General features: G+C 43.8%; 1 protein-coding gene across 5 annotated transcripts in view; it reads right to left on the bottom strand.

Annotated features, from left to right (window-relative positions):
- gulp1a (GULP PTB domain containing engulfment adaptor 1a) overlaps positions 1-20103 on the bottom strand; it is a 135319-nt gene that overhangs the window by 31933 nt on the left and 83283 nt on the right. For all 5 annotated transcript variants that reach the window (XM_066686404.1, XM_066686401.1, XM_066686405.1 and 2 more), the window contains one exon: positions 12198-12277. In XM_066686404.1, coding sequence (XP_066542501.1) covers positions 12198-12225 — 28 coding nt within the window. In that variant the 5' untranslated portion in view covers positions 12226-12277. The remainder of the gene's footprint in view (positions 1-12197; positions 12278-20103) is intronic.

Here is a 20103-nt window from a genome sequence, read left to right as displayed (position 1 = left end):
CTATCTGCTTCGCTCCAAACCTTCACATAAACATATACATATATATGGACAATGTTCTGCCAGAAAAAAATAAAAGCTGTCAGGTCCGGCTGTCCAGGAGGATTTTCATTTTTAATTTAACATGTTCCAACAACGTAATCGGCAGGTGGTCCTAAAGTTATGCTTTATTTGTGTTTATAGCTACAGCAAATGTGAATAATCACAATCTTTATGCAATTTGTTCTTCTGCTAAACAAACAAATAAGGAAGTATCCTCCCTACAGAAACACCAGGGTAATGTACATAGGGCAGAGAAACTGCAGTCCTGGACCTCGGCTATTCTTAGCCCTGAACCTACAGGAAAACATTAAGCTTTAGATGGAGCATTCGTCTGGGGCTGAAACTCCAGGAGATTGAACCGGAGGTCTCTGCAGAATAAAATCTAAAACAACTCTCTGCTGGTTAACGAACTGCGCTCGATTTTAATTAAACTGAGTACCCAGCAATTAATTGTAAATCATTAAATAAAAAAATAAAAAAAACACAAAACATATGGATTTTCTCTCACTGCTAAATGATGGATTACTTTTCAAAGTCACATCAGTGGGCAGGAAATTAGATCCCAGCGCAGGTCTCACCTCCTGTCTGTGGTGTAACTCTGCTTGTAATTAAGTTTTTAAACTGTCAATTACAGCCTGAACATGCTTTTTATACAACAATGGAATTAGGGCCAATGAAGTGACCATCCACTCAGTTCTCACTGACCACTGCCTGTTAAAGCTTCAATAGGAAATCACAGTCAATGGCATTCCAGTTACCATGTTAACACAGCAGGATCTGACATGATGCTGAGTATAAATCATAGGCCTGAATTCAACAGGAACACTTTGTATGAATCATGCATTCATAGCACTTTAAAAATGTGTTCATAAATGGTAACATGGCAGAGGGGATATGTTTTAATGTCTGATATAACTGCTCTGATTTTTATTTACAATCACAAAACATAGATATTTACATTCATTCATTCATTCATTCATTCATTCATTCATTCACCTGGGTCATGGTGGGTCCAGAGCCTCCTCAGAATTAATAGGTACAAGGCAGAAACCTACACTGGAGAGGTATCACAAGGCATCTCACACATACACTCACACCTGTTGATAGTTTCACACTCACCCAGTCACTCACACACCTGTAGAGAGTTTCACACACTCACCAAGTCAGTCATACACTTATCTGTGGAGCTATTCACACACTCACCCTATCACACTCTCCAGTCACTCACACACTCCCCCGTGGAGAGTTTCACACTCACACTGTCACTCACACAATCACCTGTGGAGAGGTTCACACTCACCTTGTCACTCACACACTCACCTGTGGAGAGGTTCACAAACACACCCAGTCACTCACACACTCACCTGTGGAGAGGGTCACACTCACCTTGTCACTCACACACTCACCTGAGGAGAGGTTCACAAACACACCTGTGGAGAGGTTCACACTCACCTTGTCACTCACACACTCACCTGAGGAGAGGTTCACAAACACACCCACTCAGTCACACACTCACCTGTGGAGAGGGTCACACTCACCCAGTCACTCACACACTCACCTGTGGAGAGGTTCACTCTCACCCAGTCACTCACACACTCACCTGTGGAGAGATTCACACTCACCCTGTCACTCACACACTCACCTGTGGAGAGGTTCACTCTCACCCAGTCACTCACACACTCACCTGTGGAGAGGTTCACACTCACCCAGTCACTCACACACTCACCTGTGGAGAGATTCACACTCACCCTGTCACTCACACACTCACCTGTGGAGAGGTTCACACTCACCCAGTCACTCACACACTCACCTGTGGAGAGATTCACACTCACCCTGTCACTCACACACTCACCTGTGGAGAGGTTCACACTCACCCAGTCACTCACACACTCACCTTGTCACTCACACACTCACCCTGTCACTCACACACTCACCCTGTCACTCACACACTCACCCTGTCACTCACACACTCACCTTGTCACTCACCCAGTCCTTGCACATTAAAAAACTACTCTGTTAAAACTGATTAAAATGAAAAATGAAAGTGATAAAGACCAACTTCCTTCAGCAAATGTTTCCTTATTTCAGCTGAAGGTTCACTCTTCGTTTACTGAACTCAAAAAGATGAAAAGGGCCAAACAATAAGTGGAACCTACTTGAGTGAGTGAAAATGCCATGGGCGACACACACACGCCCAGCTGAGAGGTGTTGCTATGACATTTAAGCCGTGGCCTTTAAAGAACCACTGGTGCTCTTAAGTAAAGCAAAAGAGCTCCCACACCCTGAAACACACTTTAGAGTCAGGCCTTTGTTTAGTCGTGACTTTCTTCACATCAGTAGTGGCCAAGGCCTAAGGAGGTGACTTTCTTAGTAAAGTAGCAGTGTGGACTGGACCCCAGTTGGAGATCATGTCACTGCAGTGGTAGAGGTGCGTTGGCCAGTGCTACTCACAGCCGCGGCAGAACGGACTAGGCCATGAGCTGGGGGCTTGTTCACCATGCTGGGGCAGTCATTTTTGCTGTAGTGGAGCTGACTGGGCCAGAGATGAGGACCTTCTTATTGTAAAAGCAAAGTTTACTAGTCTACTAGCTTCTTTTCTACATGTCTTAAATCTTAACTGTATTATTTTAAAGCAAAAAATAACAAAACAAACAAAACAAAACTGACACAATGAATCAGTTATAATTTTGAAATAACATTTGAACTAATGATGCCAGTGTCCATTTTATGCTCTCTCAGAGTAACGAGATTTACTGCCATTTCACTAATTGTTAATTAAACCATTATTCTCACATACACTGTGCCAAAGCATAAAGCCCCAGGAGCTTGTTACCACCTACGGTACAAAGAGCAACAAGGTCCCAGAGAATTAAAACACCTCTGAAGTTCATTTTCCATCTGAGTGCGTTTATCTGCTGAACCCAGAATGACAAATAGAGACGTTATAGCAAGGATACGATAAGCTTCAGAATGATCTATTGTCATATTACCCCACCTTGCAGTGATCGAGCCCTTATGAACAATCATTACAGGCAGTGCATCTATCCCACTGCGGCTAAATCAGTCCTGAAGATTCCATTTCCACTGATGGCCATATAAGAAAAGTCTTGGCAATTTTTATACAAACCCATCACAACAGTGACGTGTTGTTATTCATCCAGGACTCGGACTAAGGTCCTTTCCTGTGCACACCTTACAGACATTTATCACTAAACTGGGACTGCACTTCGGTGACAGCAAGGATTAGCCTCATTAAATGTTTCTACCAAATTTTAGTTTTGTACTACAGTCTTATTCCTGAATCCGACTGTGCCATTAATTTGGACCATGCTTTGGTCCATATTTTACATATTTGATGCTGACCAATCACTAGTTACATTCTTGCACTGCGTTACTTCAAGCAACTGCCAGTCATGGCTACATGGCATCCAGTAACATGGCATGCACCATATAAAAGAGAGCTTTTTTACGTTTATATATATATATATATATATATAGACTATCAACAGTCATGGGTATGAATTATGGTTGGGTCGAAAGACACTGCCATGATTCATCGATGATGGCAGGACAGGTGATGGCATCACAATGCTGGCCCAACATTATAATGCCATTCCCCTCAGTTTAGCTTGTTTCTGTGTTGCTCACTACAATCTAGAGCCAACTAGCTCTAGCCCTGGAATTTAAAAGAAAGTTTCATCTGGTTCTTGTTTACAGCCAGAAACAGGGACCATAAATAAGTTGACGATATACCTTTCTGTGACAACAGCATTAAGATCATAAGGTCAAAATGACCTCAATGGCCTTTCTAGGTAGAACAAGTCAGAAGCTTTTCAAAACATTCATTCATTCATTATATGTAACCCCTTATTCAATTCAGGGTCGTGGTGGGTCCAGAGCCTACGTGGATTCATTGGGCGCAAGGTGGGAATACACCCAGGAGGCGGCGCAAGTCCTTCACAGAGCAACACACACACATTCACTCACACACTCACACCTACTGACACTTTGGAGTCACCAATCCACCTACCAACCTGTGTTTTTGGACCGTGGGAGGAAACCGGAGCACCCGGAGGAAACCCACGCGGACACAGGGAGAACACACCACACTCCTCACAAACAGTGACCTGGAGGAAACCCACGCGGACACAGGGAGAACACACCACACTCCTCACAGACAGTCACCCGGAGGAAACCCACGCAGACACAGGGAGAACACACCACACTCCTCACAGACAGTCACCCGGAGGAAACCCACGCAGACACAGGGAGAACACACCACACTCCTCACAGACAGTCACCCGGAGGAAACCCACGCAGACACAGAGAGAACACACCACACTCCTCACAGACAGTCACCCGGAGCGGGAAACAAACCCACAACCTCCAGGTCCCTGGGGCTGTGTCACTGTGACACTACCTGCTGCGCCACCGTGCTGCCCTGCTTTTCAAAACAATGTAAAAAAAAAAAAAAGAAAGTAACCCTCTACTACCTCCAGTAGTATCCACCTGGACGATGAGCTGGCAGCCAGTCTTCGCTAGTACACTTCATTTATCAACTGTTGGGTAGAGAGAATGATTGAGCCAGTTATCCAAAGATGGGGACAATTAGGAGGCGTTAAGAGGATGCTGTGGCAGATTTAGATGGACATGGCTGTAACACTTCAGCTCTTTACCCAGGGAATGCCCAGGGATTAATGTCCTCATAGGGTCAGGATCTCTGTTTTATCTTTCACCCGGAGGACAATGCCATTTATTAAGCATAATGCCCTGTTCAATGCATTCTGCCGATGGGATCCACACAGAACACAAGGAGACCGCCCCCTGCTGAACCCACCTCCAAGAGTCACCTACGCTTTCTTAGGAGGTCCCCCAATCAAACACTGACCAGACTTAGCTTAAGAACATTTTCACGTTCTGGTGGTCAGGTGCTATTTATGCTGGCATTCATTGCATCCAAGTCCAAATAAAGCATCTTTCATTTAGTTCCAGTTTTTACCTGGGAATGGCCACACACACCTCATCGTGTGCAAAAGCTCTGAGAACTCTGTGCCTAAAGCTCCTGAAACACTGTGGAGGAGGAGGAGGAGGCAAACATAATACAGTCTGATTCATTTAGAGATCTCCTCTAATGATTCCAGTTCATTAAGGCATTACTGCAAGTGGATGGGGAACACAAGGCAGTCACTAATTACACTCTTCTTCATTCCTTCACTCAAAAAATCAATAATTCACTATAAAGGCAGGAAACACAAATTATTACAGAATACACAAACCCATTACTTTAAGGCTTTGTGTGGAACATCTGAGGGCATAAGGCCATCTTTATTTCGGCTCTGTTGGGTCTAAAGCGGCTTTTATTATGCTCTAAATCACAGGCACTGTGGCTGTTTAATGTTCTGTGTCTGGTAATTGGAAGTGCAGCTCTTGCACAGTTTTCCAGAGAATTCGAGTCCAATTATCCCTTTGTGATCAGACAAACAGTTTGACTGCCTCCCACCACCACCATCACCACTCATCCCCCACCCACTGCAGGTTCAGCCTCTAACATACAACAACTAAACCTGGTCAGCCCTTTCAGAGAGATCACACAGAGAAAAAAAAGGACATTAAAATCAACCCTTATTTTGATGTAATCAGGGCCTATGAGACAGGGCATGGCCCTTTATATAGTGTTATTATTCTATAGTGTTATTACAGACAGCCATTTTAAAATCTCAAAGTCACATTGCCATTGACGTAATTTATGATCCCCACATGCCCCCTCCACCTTTCAGACTAAAATGGCTGCTTTTGGGTGAGTTGCTTTTTACACACAGCTCCTACCTCTCCACTTTGCCTCAGATTACTGTGGATCGTTTCATGTTGGGATAGAGGAGTAGGGTGAAGTGCTAAGGCTTCATGTTTTCAAGTCTACTTCGAGTGGAGGTTTTTCAGAGGCACACTTCAGACGGAGCGACCTGCTGATGATGTATCAGGCTCTTGCAGCGTTGTCCCATTTCATAGGAGATGATTTTAAAGACTACACTTTGTAACTACATTCCAAGGGGCAAGATTACACTTGAAAATATAGGAAAGGGGTCAAAATAAATAAAGGGATAAATGGTTTCCAACACTTTTTGAAAGTGTACTCTGAGAGGTTGCAAAATGTTGGTGAAAGGGGTTCATGTTCCTTTAAATGTGATGTTCATGAATGCACTAAAAATATGTCAGTTGATAAGTTAATAAAACTCAGAAGCTATTTCTTCACCATTTGCTTCTCTCCAGTTGGTTTGCATGCTTGAAACCAGTATTTACAAAAGCTGGTATGGCTCTCTCTCTCTCTTTCTCTCTCTCTCTATCTATCTCTCTCTCTCTCTCTGTCACTCTCTCTCTCTCTCTCTCTCTCTCTCTCTCTCTCTCTCTCGGTAGAGGCATCTGGAGTTTCTTTTAGACAAAAGAGGGAACTTCAAACTTTGAAATACTTGAACCAAAATGAGGATGTTGCTCATTTCCTGCTTCATATGTCTCATTTTAAGAATGTGCAGGAATGTGATGGAGAAATAATATTTGCTGTGTGGAAAGAAAGAAAGAAAGAGAGAGAGAGAGAGAGAGAGAGAGAGAGAGACGTTGCTTCTATTACTCAATAAGCTCTAAACTCCCGCTCAGTTTGGCAGTGAAACAGATAAATTGCGTTGTTAATTGTGGTCCTCTTTGCTGCTCACTCTACTGCTATAGCTTTGCTAAATTCACAGCCCCCATTCCTAATGTTCATGTTGTCCTATGATAGACTGCATTTAGATGTATGGAGCAAACATACGACGCTGCTTTAGAACTTCGGGCAGCTTCAGTGTGGCTCACTACAGTGGAACAGTTGGGTGTAAAAGCATGTATTACAATAGAGCTAATGAGGTAATAAAATAAAGCACATCATAATTGCTTTCTCTGTAAGCAAACATTGTCAAAACATCCAGTCCCATACCACAACTGTTACTTGTTTAATGCCAGAACAGTCCCAAAAGGAAATTAACTCTGGAAGATTACATCTCAGAGACACTGGGACATTTCCCAAGGAGTCATTTACTTCTACATATTCTGGAAGGAAGGTACACCTTATATTCAAACAATGATAGATTTCCTTACAGTTATTTGTTTGAATTACTTAAGGAAACTACACACAAATGTCCCTACAAAGTGTGTATCTCTATAGAAGTGCATGGGATGTAATGGGATGAGCCTAATGTCATCAATGCCCAAAGCCAATAGCAGGAATTTTCCAGAATTTGGGCCAATACTATACCTGTGAACCAGTGGCGATTGTTCTAAGACTGCAAGGGAAGGTCAGCTTCCCCTAAAATGTCAAAAAATAAGTGATCAAATATATACTGTTGTGTGTACATGTCATTGAATAAATATCCACTACAACGCACTCAACTTTTGTTCAGAATCAGCTTCTTATCACTGGTAAAGACGCGGCTTTCCTCTCAATCATTCCCACAGCTTCACAGTGCTTTAAACAGAGTTCAATAGCGAAGCAGCGAAGTGCAGAGAAACGAGACGAGTCATTGGATAAATGCTGGGCTTTGTCCCACCCATCGGACGCTCAGCGTCTCTGGGGGTCTATGGGGCAGTGGGCCGGCCTCGGCTGGCCCGGACGCTCAGCTTCTGCATGATGATTGGATGATCTGTCTGAGGCTGAATCCCTTTTTAATTGACAGCGAAATGAGCGAATCAGCGATCCTTTGGTGTAGAGATCCGTGGGAGCACAGGCGGACACACTTCACATGGGCCAAGGCCGTTTAAGCAGCCTAGCTCTGCTGGCCATTGAAAGGACACTAGTCAAGTCCCTGGAAAAGACGCCTTGTTGGTACGACAGGGTCACAGATCATTTTCTTAAAAAGGAACGGAGGGTAGAATTTACGTATAAATAAACCGACACATTTTATGATGTAGGCCGAAATTGAGCTTTCCCTCCTTGAAAGACCAGCATCCGCCACTGGTGTAAATGGTTTTGTTGTCAAAATTAGATAAAAAATAGAGAACAATTTACGTTTTCCCAAAGTTTAGGTCACTGCTTATCCCAGTTTAAAAGTCTAACATGTCCCTAGTCACACTGCGAGACAGGAAAAACACTCTTGAATATGCTCACATTCAAATAATGAACGAGAGCCTGTGGAAGATCATTAATAAAGATCATGAATAAAGTTATGTCTAAGAAACTCAATGAAGTTACCAGAGTGTGAGAAAGACAATCACACCACAAAAGTTTGAGACGTTGGTGATGTGGTGTAAGTTCAGATGTTCTATATGTTCAAATCAAGATCCTCTTCATTCTCTACTCATTGTCACGATTCACGAATGGCGGACTGACGAAGGCGGACGCAAACGCTAAAACACAGTGATTTTATTAACGAAAGAACAAAACAAACACAAACGAACTTGAGGGCAAACACGATGACTGAATAAATGAAAGGACTCGAAACAACAACATGAAATGAGGAAACGAAAACAAGGAACAACTGACTAGGAATATAGAACACGACTTGGAATGAAATAACACAAAACAAAACAAATGACCGATCAAAGGAAGTGACACAAGGGAACGTAAATACATGAACAAGCGAGACACACCTGAAACAGATAACGAGGGTTAAGGACAAGGAGGTGGAACAAAGGCGGGACATGGGCGGAGACAAGGACAATAACAGACAGAGCCGTGTGCAGAGAGAGCACATGGCAAGGAAAACAGACATGACAGGATGAGAACGTGACACTCATTTTTAAAAGCTGTGATCATTATCAATGATGTTTAGGTGTCTCTTCTGCTTCAGTGATCACAGTTCTCTAATTTTGATCATAGTCTTTTTTATTGTTTTATATGTTGAAATAAAATATGGTAAATATTGAGTGTGTGGAGGACTGGCGCCCCCTCCAGGGTGTGTTCCCGCCTTGTGCCCAATGATTCCAGGTAGGCTCTGGACCCACCGCGACCCTGAACTGGATAAGGGTTACAGATAATGAATGAATGACTAATTAATGAAGTAATTATGATCTCTACAGTAAGCCACCTTTATGTTCTGTGCTTTAGACTCATGTCTATATGTCATACAGCAAAAATCTATTAAAATACATGTTAACGAATGGCAAAGTAGCAAAACCACACACAAACATGGTGGTGGTCTATAGAAATGCTGATATGAACATTCCTGATCAAGAGTCATTAGATGTTCTGCATAAACACGGTGCAAATCTTCTTCATGGAGCTCTGCCGGTCAGCTGCTCTGAGATTTATTTGGCTGCTGGGCGCGGTATTGACCGTCTGTGGTAATGAAATGCCCTGAGATGACTGGGCATACGATCTGTGTGCAGGTGAAACATGAGCACATCGCCAAACTGACTCCAGACTCACTGTCGTTATGCGCTGCCCTCATTATCCCTCCGCATGCCGCCAGCGGTAATGAATGCATGCTCACTAAATGATCAGAGTTCCTCTTTGGTAAATGTCACATCTGATGTTCTCATGAAAGCTGTGGATGGACCTTTGTCAGAGAGTGAAAGGGTTCAGGGCTTTTATTTTCAGGCCAGATGTCTGAATGTGCTTTTGTAGTTGTCCACAAAGCAGCAGCAGTGCTCTGGGTTTTAGAGCATGTGTGTGGCGTGTGTGTGTGTGTGTGAGAGCCAGTGTGTGAACAATTGAGACAGCGGAGACATCGGCAAGAGGCACGGAGCACAAACATCCTTCAGCTCTGAATGCTTTGCTGTGTCAGGTTTAAAGTGAAAGTCCAATACTGAAACTCCCTTTCGCCTCAAACGTAGTCGATCAGCCAAACCATGTTTCTGACCTGGAGCTATGAAGCTACAGGTAGCAGAAGTCATCGTTATCAACACAGTTTTTACAGTCCACGCCATCCTCACATTCCTATTCACCTAGAGCTGGGTTTTCTGATCAAATCAGTGTAACTCAAACACGGCTAAAGAAACTCACATGATCAGCTCCTACAGAGACCCTTTGGGTTTCAGCACTGGATCACATCAAGAAGCCATCTGTTCATTTAGAGGAGGACACAAACAACCGATGCAGAATATAGTAAGTCTGCCTTGGATATAAATGAATTAACAGCCAAATGAATGAATCAATTCATTTCAAATAAATGTTGAACTGGACACAGAGCCTGGCCTGATCCTTGCCACTGACAAATGAGAATAAAATAGTGCTGAGGGGAGAGAGAGAAAGACACACACACACACACACACACACACACACACACACACACACACACACACACACACACACACACACACAGAAAGAGGAAGACCAAAGTATGGAGCCCCTAAGATCTTTTCGTAAGTTTGCACAAGATACTGAGGTTATGAAATGATGGTAACACTTTATAATAAGGGTATATTAATTAACAGACCTTAAGCAGTATTAAGTGATAAGACAGTAATAAGCATTACTAAGTGATTAAGTAATGCCACAATTAATCATTAACTAATGATAGAAACAAGAATGAATAAGCAGTAAGTCTGTTAAGCCTGTTTTGCCCTCAAAATGGAGTTGTTCTTAACTAACTAGCGCAGCAGCACTGGTCTGTCACAGGGTGGCGCTGTATTGAATTGGTCAGTTATCTCACTCCTAATATTGGGTTGCTATGCTGGAGAAAACAGCAACAATGTTTCTTACGCTGACCTGCTGTAACTCTCCTGGAAAAGCTGGGATGGCACAGCTGTTTTACTGTTAACACAAACACAGTGCCTGCCTCAAGGACAGTGGTTCTTGTGTGTGCTGCTGATGAGGTTTTTTGGGTTTTCTTTGAAGTTTGAGGGGAAAATAAATGTATGTTGCGCTTTATATAGGTATGTTATACTCTGAATTATTAATATTTCATTATATCTAAATAAGTCTTAGGGTAGCACAACCTGGAGGTTGTGGGTTCGAGTCCCGCTCCGGGTGACTGTCTGTGAGGAGTGTGGTGCGTTTTCTCTGTGTCTGCGTGGGTTTCCTCCGGGTGACGGTCTGTGAGGTGTGTGGTGTGTTCTCTCTGTGTCTGTGTGGGTTTCCTCCGGGTGACTGTCTGTGAGGAGTGTGGTGCGTTTTCTCTGTGTCTGCGTGGGTTTCCTCCGGGTGACGGTCTGTGAGGTGTGTGGTGTGTTCTCTCTGTGTCTGTGTGGGTTTCCTCCGGGTGACTGTCTGTGAGGAGTGTGGTGCGTTTTCTCTGTGTCTGCGTGGGTTTCCTCCGGGTGACTGTCTGTGAGGAGTGTGGTGCATTTTCTCTGTGTCTGCGTGGGTTTCCTCCGGGTGACTGTCTGTGAGGAGTGTGGTGTGTTCTCTCTGTGTCTGTGTGGGTTTCCTCCGGGTGACTGTCTGTGAGGAGTGTGGTGTGTTCTCTCTGTGTCTGTGTGGGTTTCCTCCGGGTGACTGTCTGTGAGGAGTGTGGTGTGTTCTCTCTGTGTCTGTGTGGGTTTCCTCCGGGTGACTGTCTGTGAGGAGTGTGGTGCGTTTTCTCTGTGTCTGCGTGGGTTTCCTCCGGGTGACGGTCTGTGAGGTGTGTGGTGTGTTCTCTCTGTGTCTGTGTGGGTTTCCTCCGGGTGACTGTGAGGAGTGTGGTGTGTTCTCCCTGTGTCTGTGTGGGTTTCCTCTGGGTGACTGTCTGTGAGGAGTGTGGTGTGTTCTCCCTGTGTCTGCGTGGGTTTCCTCCGGGTGACTGTCTGTGAGGTGTGTGGTGTGTCCTCTCTGTGTCTGCGTGGGTTTCCTCCGGGTGCTCCGGTTTCCTCCCATGCTCCAAAACACACGTTGGTAGATGGATTGCTGACTCAAAAGTGTCTGTAGGTGTGAGTGTGTGAGTGAATGTGTGAGTGTGTGTGTTGCCCTGTGAAGGACTGGCGCCCCCTCTAGGGTGTGTTCCCGCCTTGCGCCTAATTATTCCGGGTACGCTCTGGACCCATCGTGACCCTGAACAAGTGTTCAACCCAAACAGAAGACTAGGGGCCCCTGATAACTAGTGGGCATTTCGTACATTGACAGAATGACTGAGAGAGAGAGATGTCATGACTCATATTTCTGAGCTGGTCTGTAGAGGTTTTATTTGTCTGCTGTTGCTCGTTAGCGACTCCTCGATGCCTGAAGCTGTGCTGACAGAGAAAATGTGGAGAACGAGGGCAAAGAGAGCAGACCTCACCTTTTTTCCGGTTAAACGCTCGACTCATGCTGGAAAACACTGGATCTCAGCTCCGAGGCCCAGGAATGTGCTGCTTTAACCTGAAACAATAAGAACAAGCATCAGAAAGTTCAGATCCTCAGCAGACAAAGTGGAACGAGCTGCGATGGATTTGAACAAAGAAGTCCATTAAAGAACCAGCACTGCTTTCTCTGCTCCTGTAGAACATCTTCACTTAATCCCATTTGGGAGAAAAAAGACTGTATAACCAAAGTCTGTGAACTCCCTCATAAAACATTTCCTCTGACATCAAGGGTTTTACTAGGAATCAACAGGGAGTGTAACAGTTAAACATCGGTGTTTGTGTGAATGAAAAACATGTTTCCGAAAGTCACTGTGCACCCATTTAAGGTGGAATTGTGAATTGTGTAATTAGCCAACTTCCGTTTGATGAAAAATGTCCTTGACACTGTGTTCTCAGTTTAAACACTATGTTCTCACACTGTTACACACTCCTACCTCTAAATTCCTTTTAATGAGCCCCAAACTTCCCCAGTGACCTTCAGAAACACTGCTGAACTCCCGTGTTGTTCTGGAGACTACTCAACGAATCAATTTCTTCTTCCTCTTACAGCTTCTTCCCGCCATTTCAAATCGTTGAGACAATGGATTTGAGGCTCTGAGCTCTTTCTGGAGCTTCGTTATCTCATCGTGACCTCATCACAAACGTCACGTCTGTGATGAAGAACCAGCAATTCTTTGGTTCCAGCTGGGAACACACTTTTCTTGTTCCGGAGCCAATTTATGTTGGTGGAGTTTTTAAACCCTGTGTCCACTCTGTGAGACACTCCTCCCTCGTTGGTCCACCTTGTAGATGTAGAGTCAGAGACCGTAGCTCATCTGTCGCTGCACAGTGTGTGTCGCTCGTCCTCTAGTCCTTCATCAGTGACACAGGACGCTGTCGGCTTAATACTTTTTGTTTTAAAAACTCTAGCATTACTGCTGTGTCTGATCCACTTGCACCAGCACAACACACACTAACACACCATTGTGGTGGATCAACCACTCACATCATACCTGCTCTGTGGTGGTCTGCAGGTTGCGATTGTAGAAACACAAAGTGCAAATTCGTGTCTGGGTTTTGGCCTACAGTTAATGTTAGTGCATTTTTATATCACATAATTATGCACCATATAACTGTATAAAATGTATATATTTATTAACGTATCCTTCCCTACGTATAAGTCACACATCTAAACAATTAACTGTCATCTGTGGAAGACAAGCTGCGGCTGAGAGTCAAAAAGAACAGCGACGTACCATTTTTCCTCAGCACTTTTTCCACAGACCATTTTTCTCACTAACTTGACCTATCAGGAAATGACCAATTACTCACACTCTGTCTGAAACAGATTCATCCGTCACTTACTCTGAGCAGACAGAGCCTATTGCCTCGCCACCAGAAGAAAACAAGATGCAATATAGTGCGAAAAACCACGTAAACAAGATGAAACGATTCTCTTACCACATCTACACTGCACACACAGTGATGGCTTTCCCTCCCATCACCGTCCACATAGTTATTGATTCACCTGATGGAAACTCCTTAGCCTTTAGTTCAGAGGCCGTTTGAAGACTCATCCTCCGTTGTCATAAGAACAAGAAGTCTTACCAGTTTTTAAAAAGACAGCATTTTCTATTTGAATTATAATCTTATCCTTAAGAATAAGCCAAGCATTAATTAAAACTATTTTATTTCTTCCTGCCACACGTTTTCCATCCCTGTTCTCTGCCCTCTAGAACAAAGCTTTTCATGCAAGCTAATGCCCCTGGAACAAATGTATTAGCACAAGTGAAAGAATATTTTATTGGACATACGTCTAGAACGTTAGAATTCTGAATGCATTGTACAGCAGATATACAGCTTTTCATTTAGATGCCATGCTATTAAGTGATTTTCCTCTTTTGTTGCAGCTCTAAAGTGGGAAAAAACGCTTTCAATGGTCTGATTAATGAGGTCCTGCCTGGTAACTTCAGATTAAAAATAACAGCTCTGTCACATTCGCTAAAACCCAGCTAAATAAATGCTGCTGTGACTATAGAAGCCATAGTGAAGTTCTCCAGGACTAAATAAGACAGCTCTGTGACTCCACAGTCCCGGCTGGACAGTGTCCTGAACAGTTGGGTTATTTTACTGCCCAAATTGCGAAATTCAGCAAATTATCAAGCAAACCTTGTTGGACCCTGACCTTCCAGGATGATAATTTTGTACTCCCCACCTGTTCAGTGCTGCAAGATAAGTCCCGACACTGTCTTTTTACTATTTCACTATATACTCTCTCTAGAGAGAATACCAACTAACACACCAACTTCTCACAGACAGTCACCCGGAGGAAACCCATGCAGACACAGAGAGAACACACCAACTCCTTACAGACAGTCGGAGGAAACCCACGCAGACACAGTGAGAACACACCGCACTTCTCACAAACGGTCACCCGGAGGAAACCCACGCAGACACAGGGAGAACACACCACACTCCTCACAGACAGTCACCCGGAGGAAACCCACACAGACACAGGGAGAACACACCACACTCCTCACAGACAGTCACCCGGAGGAAACCCCAGACAGTCACCCGGAGGAAACCCATGCAGACACAGGGAGAACACACCACACTCCTCACAGACAGTCACCCGGAGGAAACCCACGCAGACACAGGGAAAACACACTAAACTCCTCACAGACAGTCACCCGGAGCGGGAATCGAACCCACAACCTCCAGGCCCCTGGAGCTGTGTGACTGCGACACTCCTCACAGTCACCCGGAGGAAACCCACGCAGACACAGGGAGAACACACCACACTCCTCACAGACAGTCACTCGGAGGAAACCCACGCAGACACAGGGAGAACACACCACAATCCTCACAGACAGTCACCTGGAGGAAACCCATGCAGACACAGGGAGAACACACCACACTCCTCACAGACAGTCACCCGGAAGAAACCCACGCAGACACAGGGAGAACACACTACACTCCTAACAGACAGTCACCCGGAGGAAACCCACGCAGACACAGGGAGAACACACTACACTCCTCACAGACAGTCACCCGGAGCGGGAATCGAACCCACAACCTCCAGGCCCCTGGAGCTGTGTGACTGCGACACTACCTGCTGTGCCACCGTGCCGCCCACAAAATATCAACACACTATAAATATATACCAAGCAGCAAACCATGCACAGCTACATTGATCTCTACAACAACAGACAGACTACATTCACTCAGCTGAATGACTGTTCTGTATTTGTTTTGTTATTTACTGTGAAGCTTTTCTTTACACTTAGTTTTGTGGCAGATTATTATTGATTTTACACAAAATCAGAATCTTGGTAAAGTACTTATTTACAAAATAAATGAATATTCACAGATTATTTTTGTATGGTACGTTTGAAACTTACATTTGCATTAGAATATAAAAGTGAACATTCATTTTTTTGCAAAAGTATGTACTTGAAATGAAGTGTTTTGTCGCCTATTATCACCCATCCCTAATAGGAATGAACACCAGATACAGTTTTGTACTTCCTCTGTGGGCCTTCAGGCCACTTCATCGGATCCAGAATGCAGCTGCACGGCTTGTCTTCAATCCTCCGAAAATTCACCCACGTCACTCCAATGCTGCACTCTCTACACCGGCTCCCTGTAGCTGCCCGCATCAGGTTTAAAACTCTAATGCTTGCCTACAAAGCCAAGAATGGACCAGCCCCTCCTTTCCTAAAAGCAATGTTCAAGAGCTGGGCTGCACCTTGAGCCCTTAGAGCTTCAAATACAGCTGGATTTGACCAGCCATCCCTCAATACACATGGGAAACTAATGTCAAGACTCTTTTCAGTCCTGACACCCAGATGGTGGTATGAACTTCCACTAGCTGTCTAGGTATCAGCACTGGTCCTTGTTCTGAGCTCAAGGGGAGTTTGCACTACCTAGGATACACCCTCTGTCTGAACACGAAGCACTTTTGTTGTTGCTTTGGAAAAGAGAATCTGTTCAATGCTATAAACGTAAAGGTTGAAAATCACTGCACATGTCCACAATGACCTGAGCTGGAGTTCAAACAAACCTGCACAGCTTTTACCACAGCGCACACAGACACTAGCTCTGAGCTCCTGCTCATATCACATGTACACAACATTACAAAAAAATGACTTGCAATATAAGCCCTACGTCTGTATGAGTAGGACACTGTGGTTGTTTGGCATGTGTCCACAAATATCCAGGAACTGCACTGTCAGGAAACAGTAAATGACAGGACTTTATGGGATAAATTGTTTTCTTTCTTAAAACCGAACTCCACCTGCTACAAAAACAGAAACAGTTACTTACAGGGGAAAACACTGACACGAGGACAAACAAACAGAAATAACATCTGGCTCCACAAGGGTTATTTTAATCTTAGAAAGTCACACTGACGCACAGTGGACACTCTTCTTGTCTGAACATGCTTTAGGAAAATAACAACAGCACAAACCCATAGTAGAAATACGAATACTCATGCAGCAAAATGACTGCATTCCAAAACAATCTGTGCAGCAGATTATTAACGACTGGCATCTCTGGCATTTTAAATAATCACAAGTAGAATTATATATACTCCTACACACCAAAAGAGAATAAAAAAATAATAATTGCTATAATAATTTCTATAAATATTGGATGCTACACTGCTTCATTATGTCCTGGAATTATATCATGTTACTGTCACTTTTGTTTACCAATAAAGGAAGCCAGCATTCTTAAATTTCTACTTTAATCACACAGCCGTTAATCATTTATTATCATGGTGTGACCCTATCACCAGTTCATTTCAGCTGTGAACAAATCCCCGTTGTTTCCTTCATTCCACTGTGAGAAGACTACTCAACGCTGTGGATCTGAAAGCATGTTGAGCTTTTCAGAACATACAAAGAGAACGAAAATGGACACAAAAAGGAGCACATCACTTGCAGGTCTCAGGGAATTCAGGGACATTCTAGCAGTAAAACTGTGGTTTTCTTGGGCTGTGGTGAATGTGACGACCTGGTGTTTTCTGCCATAAATGAACACCTGAGTGTCACTCCTGACCTTATTTGACCTCCTGTGTGATTCAATGACGGAAGTTTTTTAATAAAAACGGTTGGCTTCGTGTTGCCTCGTCGAGTCTGTTTTTGCTGCGTTTAACCTTGTCTTTGCGTTCTCACGTAAACGCAGGTTCAGCACGTGAATGGACAAACTCAGAGCAATTCTAAAGTCTCTGTATGTTACAAGCAGCACAAAATCAGGAGAACTCATTTTGTTACATGTTTTCAGCCACAAAAATGTGGTTTTCATGGTGCATGAGCTGGTGGAGTCCAGATCCCCAAATTAATGTCCTTTTAGGGAAAACGTTTCCTGACATTCCATATATATTCCCTAGGGAAAAAACTGTAAATAAATAAATACATAAAAAACCCACAATGCAACACAGATATCTGATATCAAAAAGGATATCAGTGGTGATTTCACTGAAAGAAACCCTTATTAACAATTTAAGGTGTTTGGTTCAAACTGACAGAGAACCTGAGCTCAATATCAACAACGTGGACTTCTCAGGCCTTGTTCTTCTCAGTCAGTCTCAGTCTTGAAATCTCAGTTGTAGGTCAATGCACGTTGGCCACTACTGATCATTTCTTGGCTTGAGGCTTGGAAGAAAGCATCAGACTCCACTTCCAAACCAGATAAACCTCAGCATTAAATGAGGCATTCCAAAGAATAAGGCCAGAGTTTGTGGCATCACAAGAGTTCACCCTTTCCAGGGAAATGCTTGCAGATGAACTGAAGCCAAGAAGGTGGGAAATCAACAGCACGTATGGGCTTCACGGGAGAAATGTCAGCCAAATGTCAGGCATGAGCTCCGTCAGCAGTGGTGAGATGACGTAGCTGAAAGGGTAGTGATTAGCCTGTGAATGAGGATGTAAGAGCTAAGGATGGGCCGGTCATACTGGAGGTATAGCTCAGAGGTTCAGCTGGGAATTTCTGGTGCTGGTCATGATACAGTTTTCCAGAAAATCTTGGTTATATTCATTAGGTTATTGTCTGTAACTGCTGTAACTGCATTCTCACTTTGCGTTGCTTCTTATATGTGGTGCAGACACTTTAGTATTGATCCGTCTCCTTGTCTAAGTGTCTTCGATCACGGCCCTGGACACACGTTTACAAGAAAGCGCAAAGGCGAGTTCAAACAGAGCAAAACACAATGCGAGTGAAGAAATAAGAGCATTGAGTAAATGCAGAGAAAACAAGAACAGAGAAGAAAGAGAAACAAGTGAAATCAGCTGATCAATATTCAGAACAATTAGCAGAGGATATAACTGAAGACAGTGTGTCCAATGGGCTTTAATTTAGCAGTCTTTACATCGGTCAAACACTGACCTAGCTACTAAAGAGTAAGCAGGTCCCTTCTGCACAAAACGCCCTACCCCCCAAATTCCACCTGCTCTGTGGCGGTCCGGTGTGGATCCTGGCCATGGACGACCAGGCAAAAGTGCTGCTTACAAAGTATACACAGCTACAGATGGACTACAGCGCATACGTATACAACTACAGCGTGTTCCTGTGTGGTCAGTGGAGCTGATGGACAGTGAGTGTAGAAACAAGGAGGTCATTTTATGGCTGAGGGATGTAAGTACTCATAACTCAGATCTATGAGTTATCATAATGTATCAATTACAGCACCTTTTTGTATTAAGAGCCATGAGGAAACTTAAAGTTGCCTTGCCACTGCTACAGGTGCAGTAAATCACCGATGAATTATTGGCAGAACATCAAGAACCACTTCTCCTTCATAAATGTGTCCGTGTTGATAGATAGCACTGGTGCTCTTGCTTTAAGAGTGAGGTATGATATTGAAAAAGAGAACTTTATTGGTGTATAAGCAGGTAAACGTCAGCACGTCTTTCATTTTCGATGGCTTTAGCATGGTCTGCTTTAGTGAGGAGGGGATATACTATGAAAAGTAAATCACTGTTTCAGTGCATTTGGGAATCAGGAGCCCACCAACTCACACACTGTGATACAAGACCATCGAGTCCACTTTTTATGGGCTGCCACTCTGTCCTGCTTCTTAGAGTTTGGAGACTTTATAGCTGTCCTACATCCACATTTGACCATCCCCAATCACAGCGCTGGACCCAGGTTTATGTGAACGCTCAAAGACGGGGTTAAATGGAGCGTAACACAATGTGCACAGAGAAGAGCAGTGAATAAACAGTGAGAAAACGAGTGCAGAGATAAAAGAGAAATAATGCTGTGAGCTAGGGTTGTGGTAAACAACGAATGGGTCATTATTATTTAAAGGAACAGGCGCTGCAACTTCTGGCCACATTTATTACCCTGATAATATGCTGTAATAGTATTACACCTCCGTCACCTGAATTAAGCAAAACATTGGGAAATCCTAAAGAACCCTGTGAAATAGAAGGGGAAGAGCCACATTTTTTACCTGTATCTGATTCCACTTCCACTCGGAAATGCTGAGTATGTTAAAACAAATGCAGCGTTAAAAGCCTGAACACTAGCTCATAACACATCTGGAGTACATTTCCCAGGGCCTGCAATTACTGTAGTGTAATTAAAAACACAAGCACACTGACTGAAGATTCAGAGAACATGTTGCTTGAGCTGAATCTCAAATGCTCCCTACTCCCTCCGTAGTGCACTATGTATTTAACGAATCATCAGCTTCTACACACCAGGATATTAAGCCGAATGTAAGGTAATGTACATTCAACCATAAGCTGAGCAACTCTGCCTAGAATTTAGAGCACTGTATAGATGCACAACACTTGTCTTATACACTACGTAGGGAGTAGGGAGCGATTTGGGATTCAGCCTGTGTTTGCAGTT

This window comes from Hoplias malabaricus, chromosome 12 (assembly GCF_029633855.1).
Source record: "Hoplias malabaricus isolate fHopMal1 chromosome 12, fHopMal1.hap1, whole genome shotgun sequence".
Lineage (NCBI taxonomy): Eukaryota > Metazoa > Chordata > Actinopteri > Characiformes > Erythrinidae > Hoplias > Hoplias malabaricus.
Note: the sequence above shows the minus strand (reverse complement) of the source record. Positions and strands in the feature narration are given on the sequence as shown.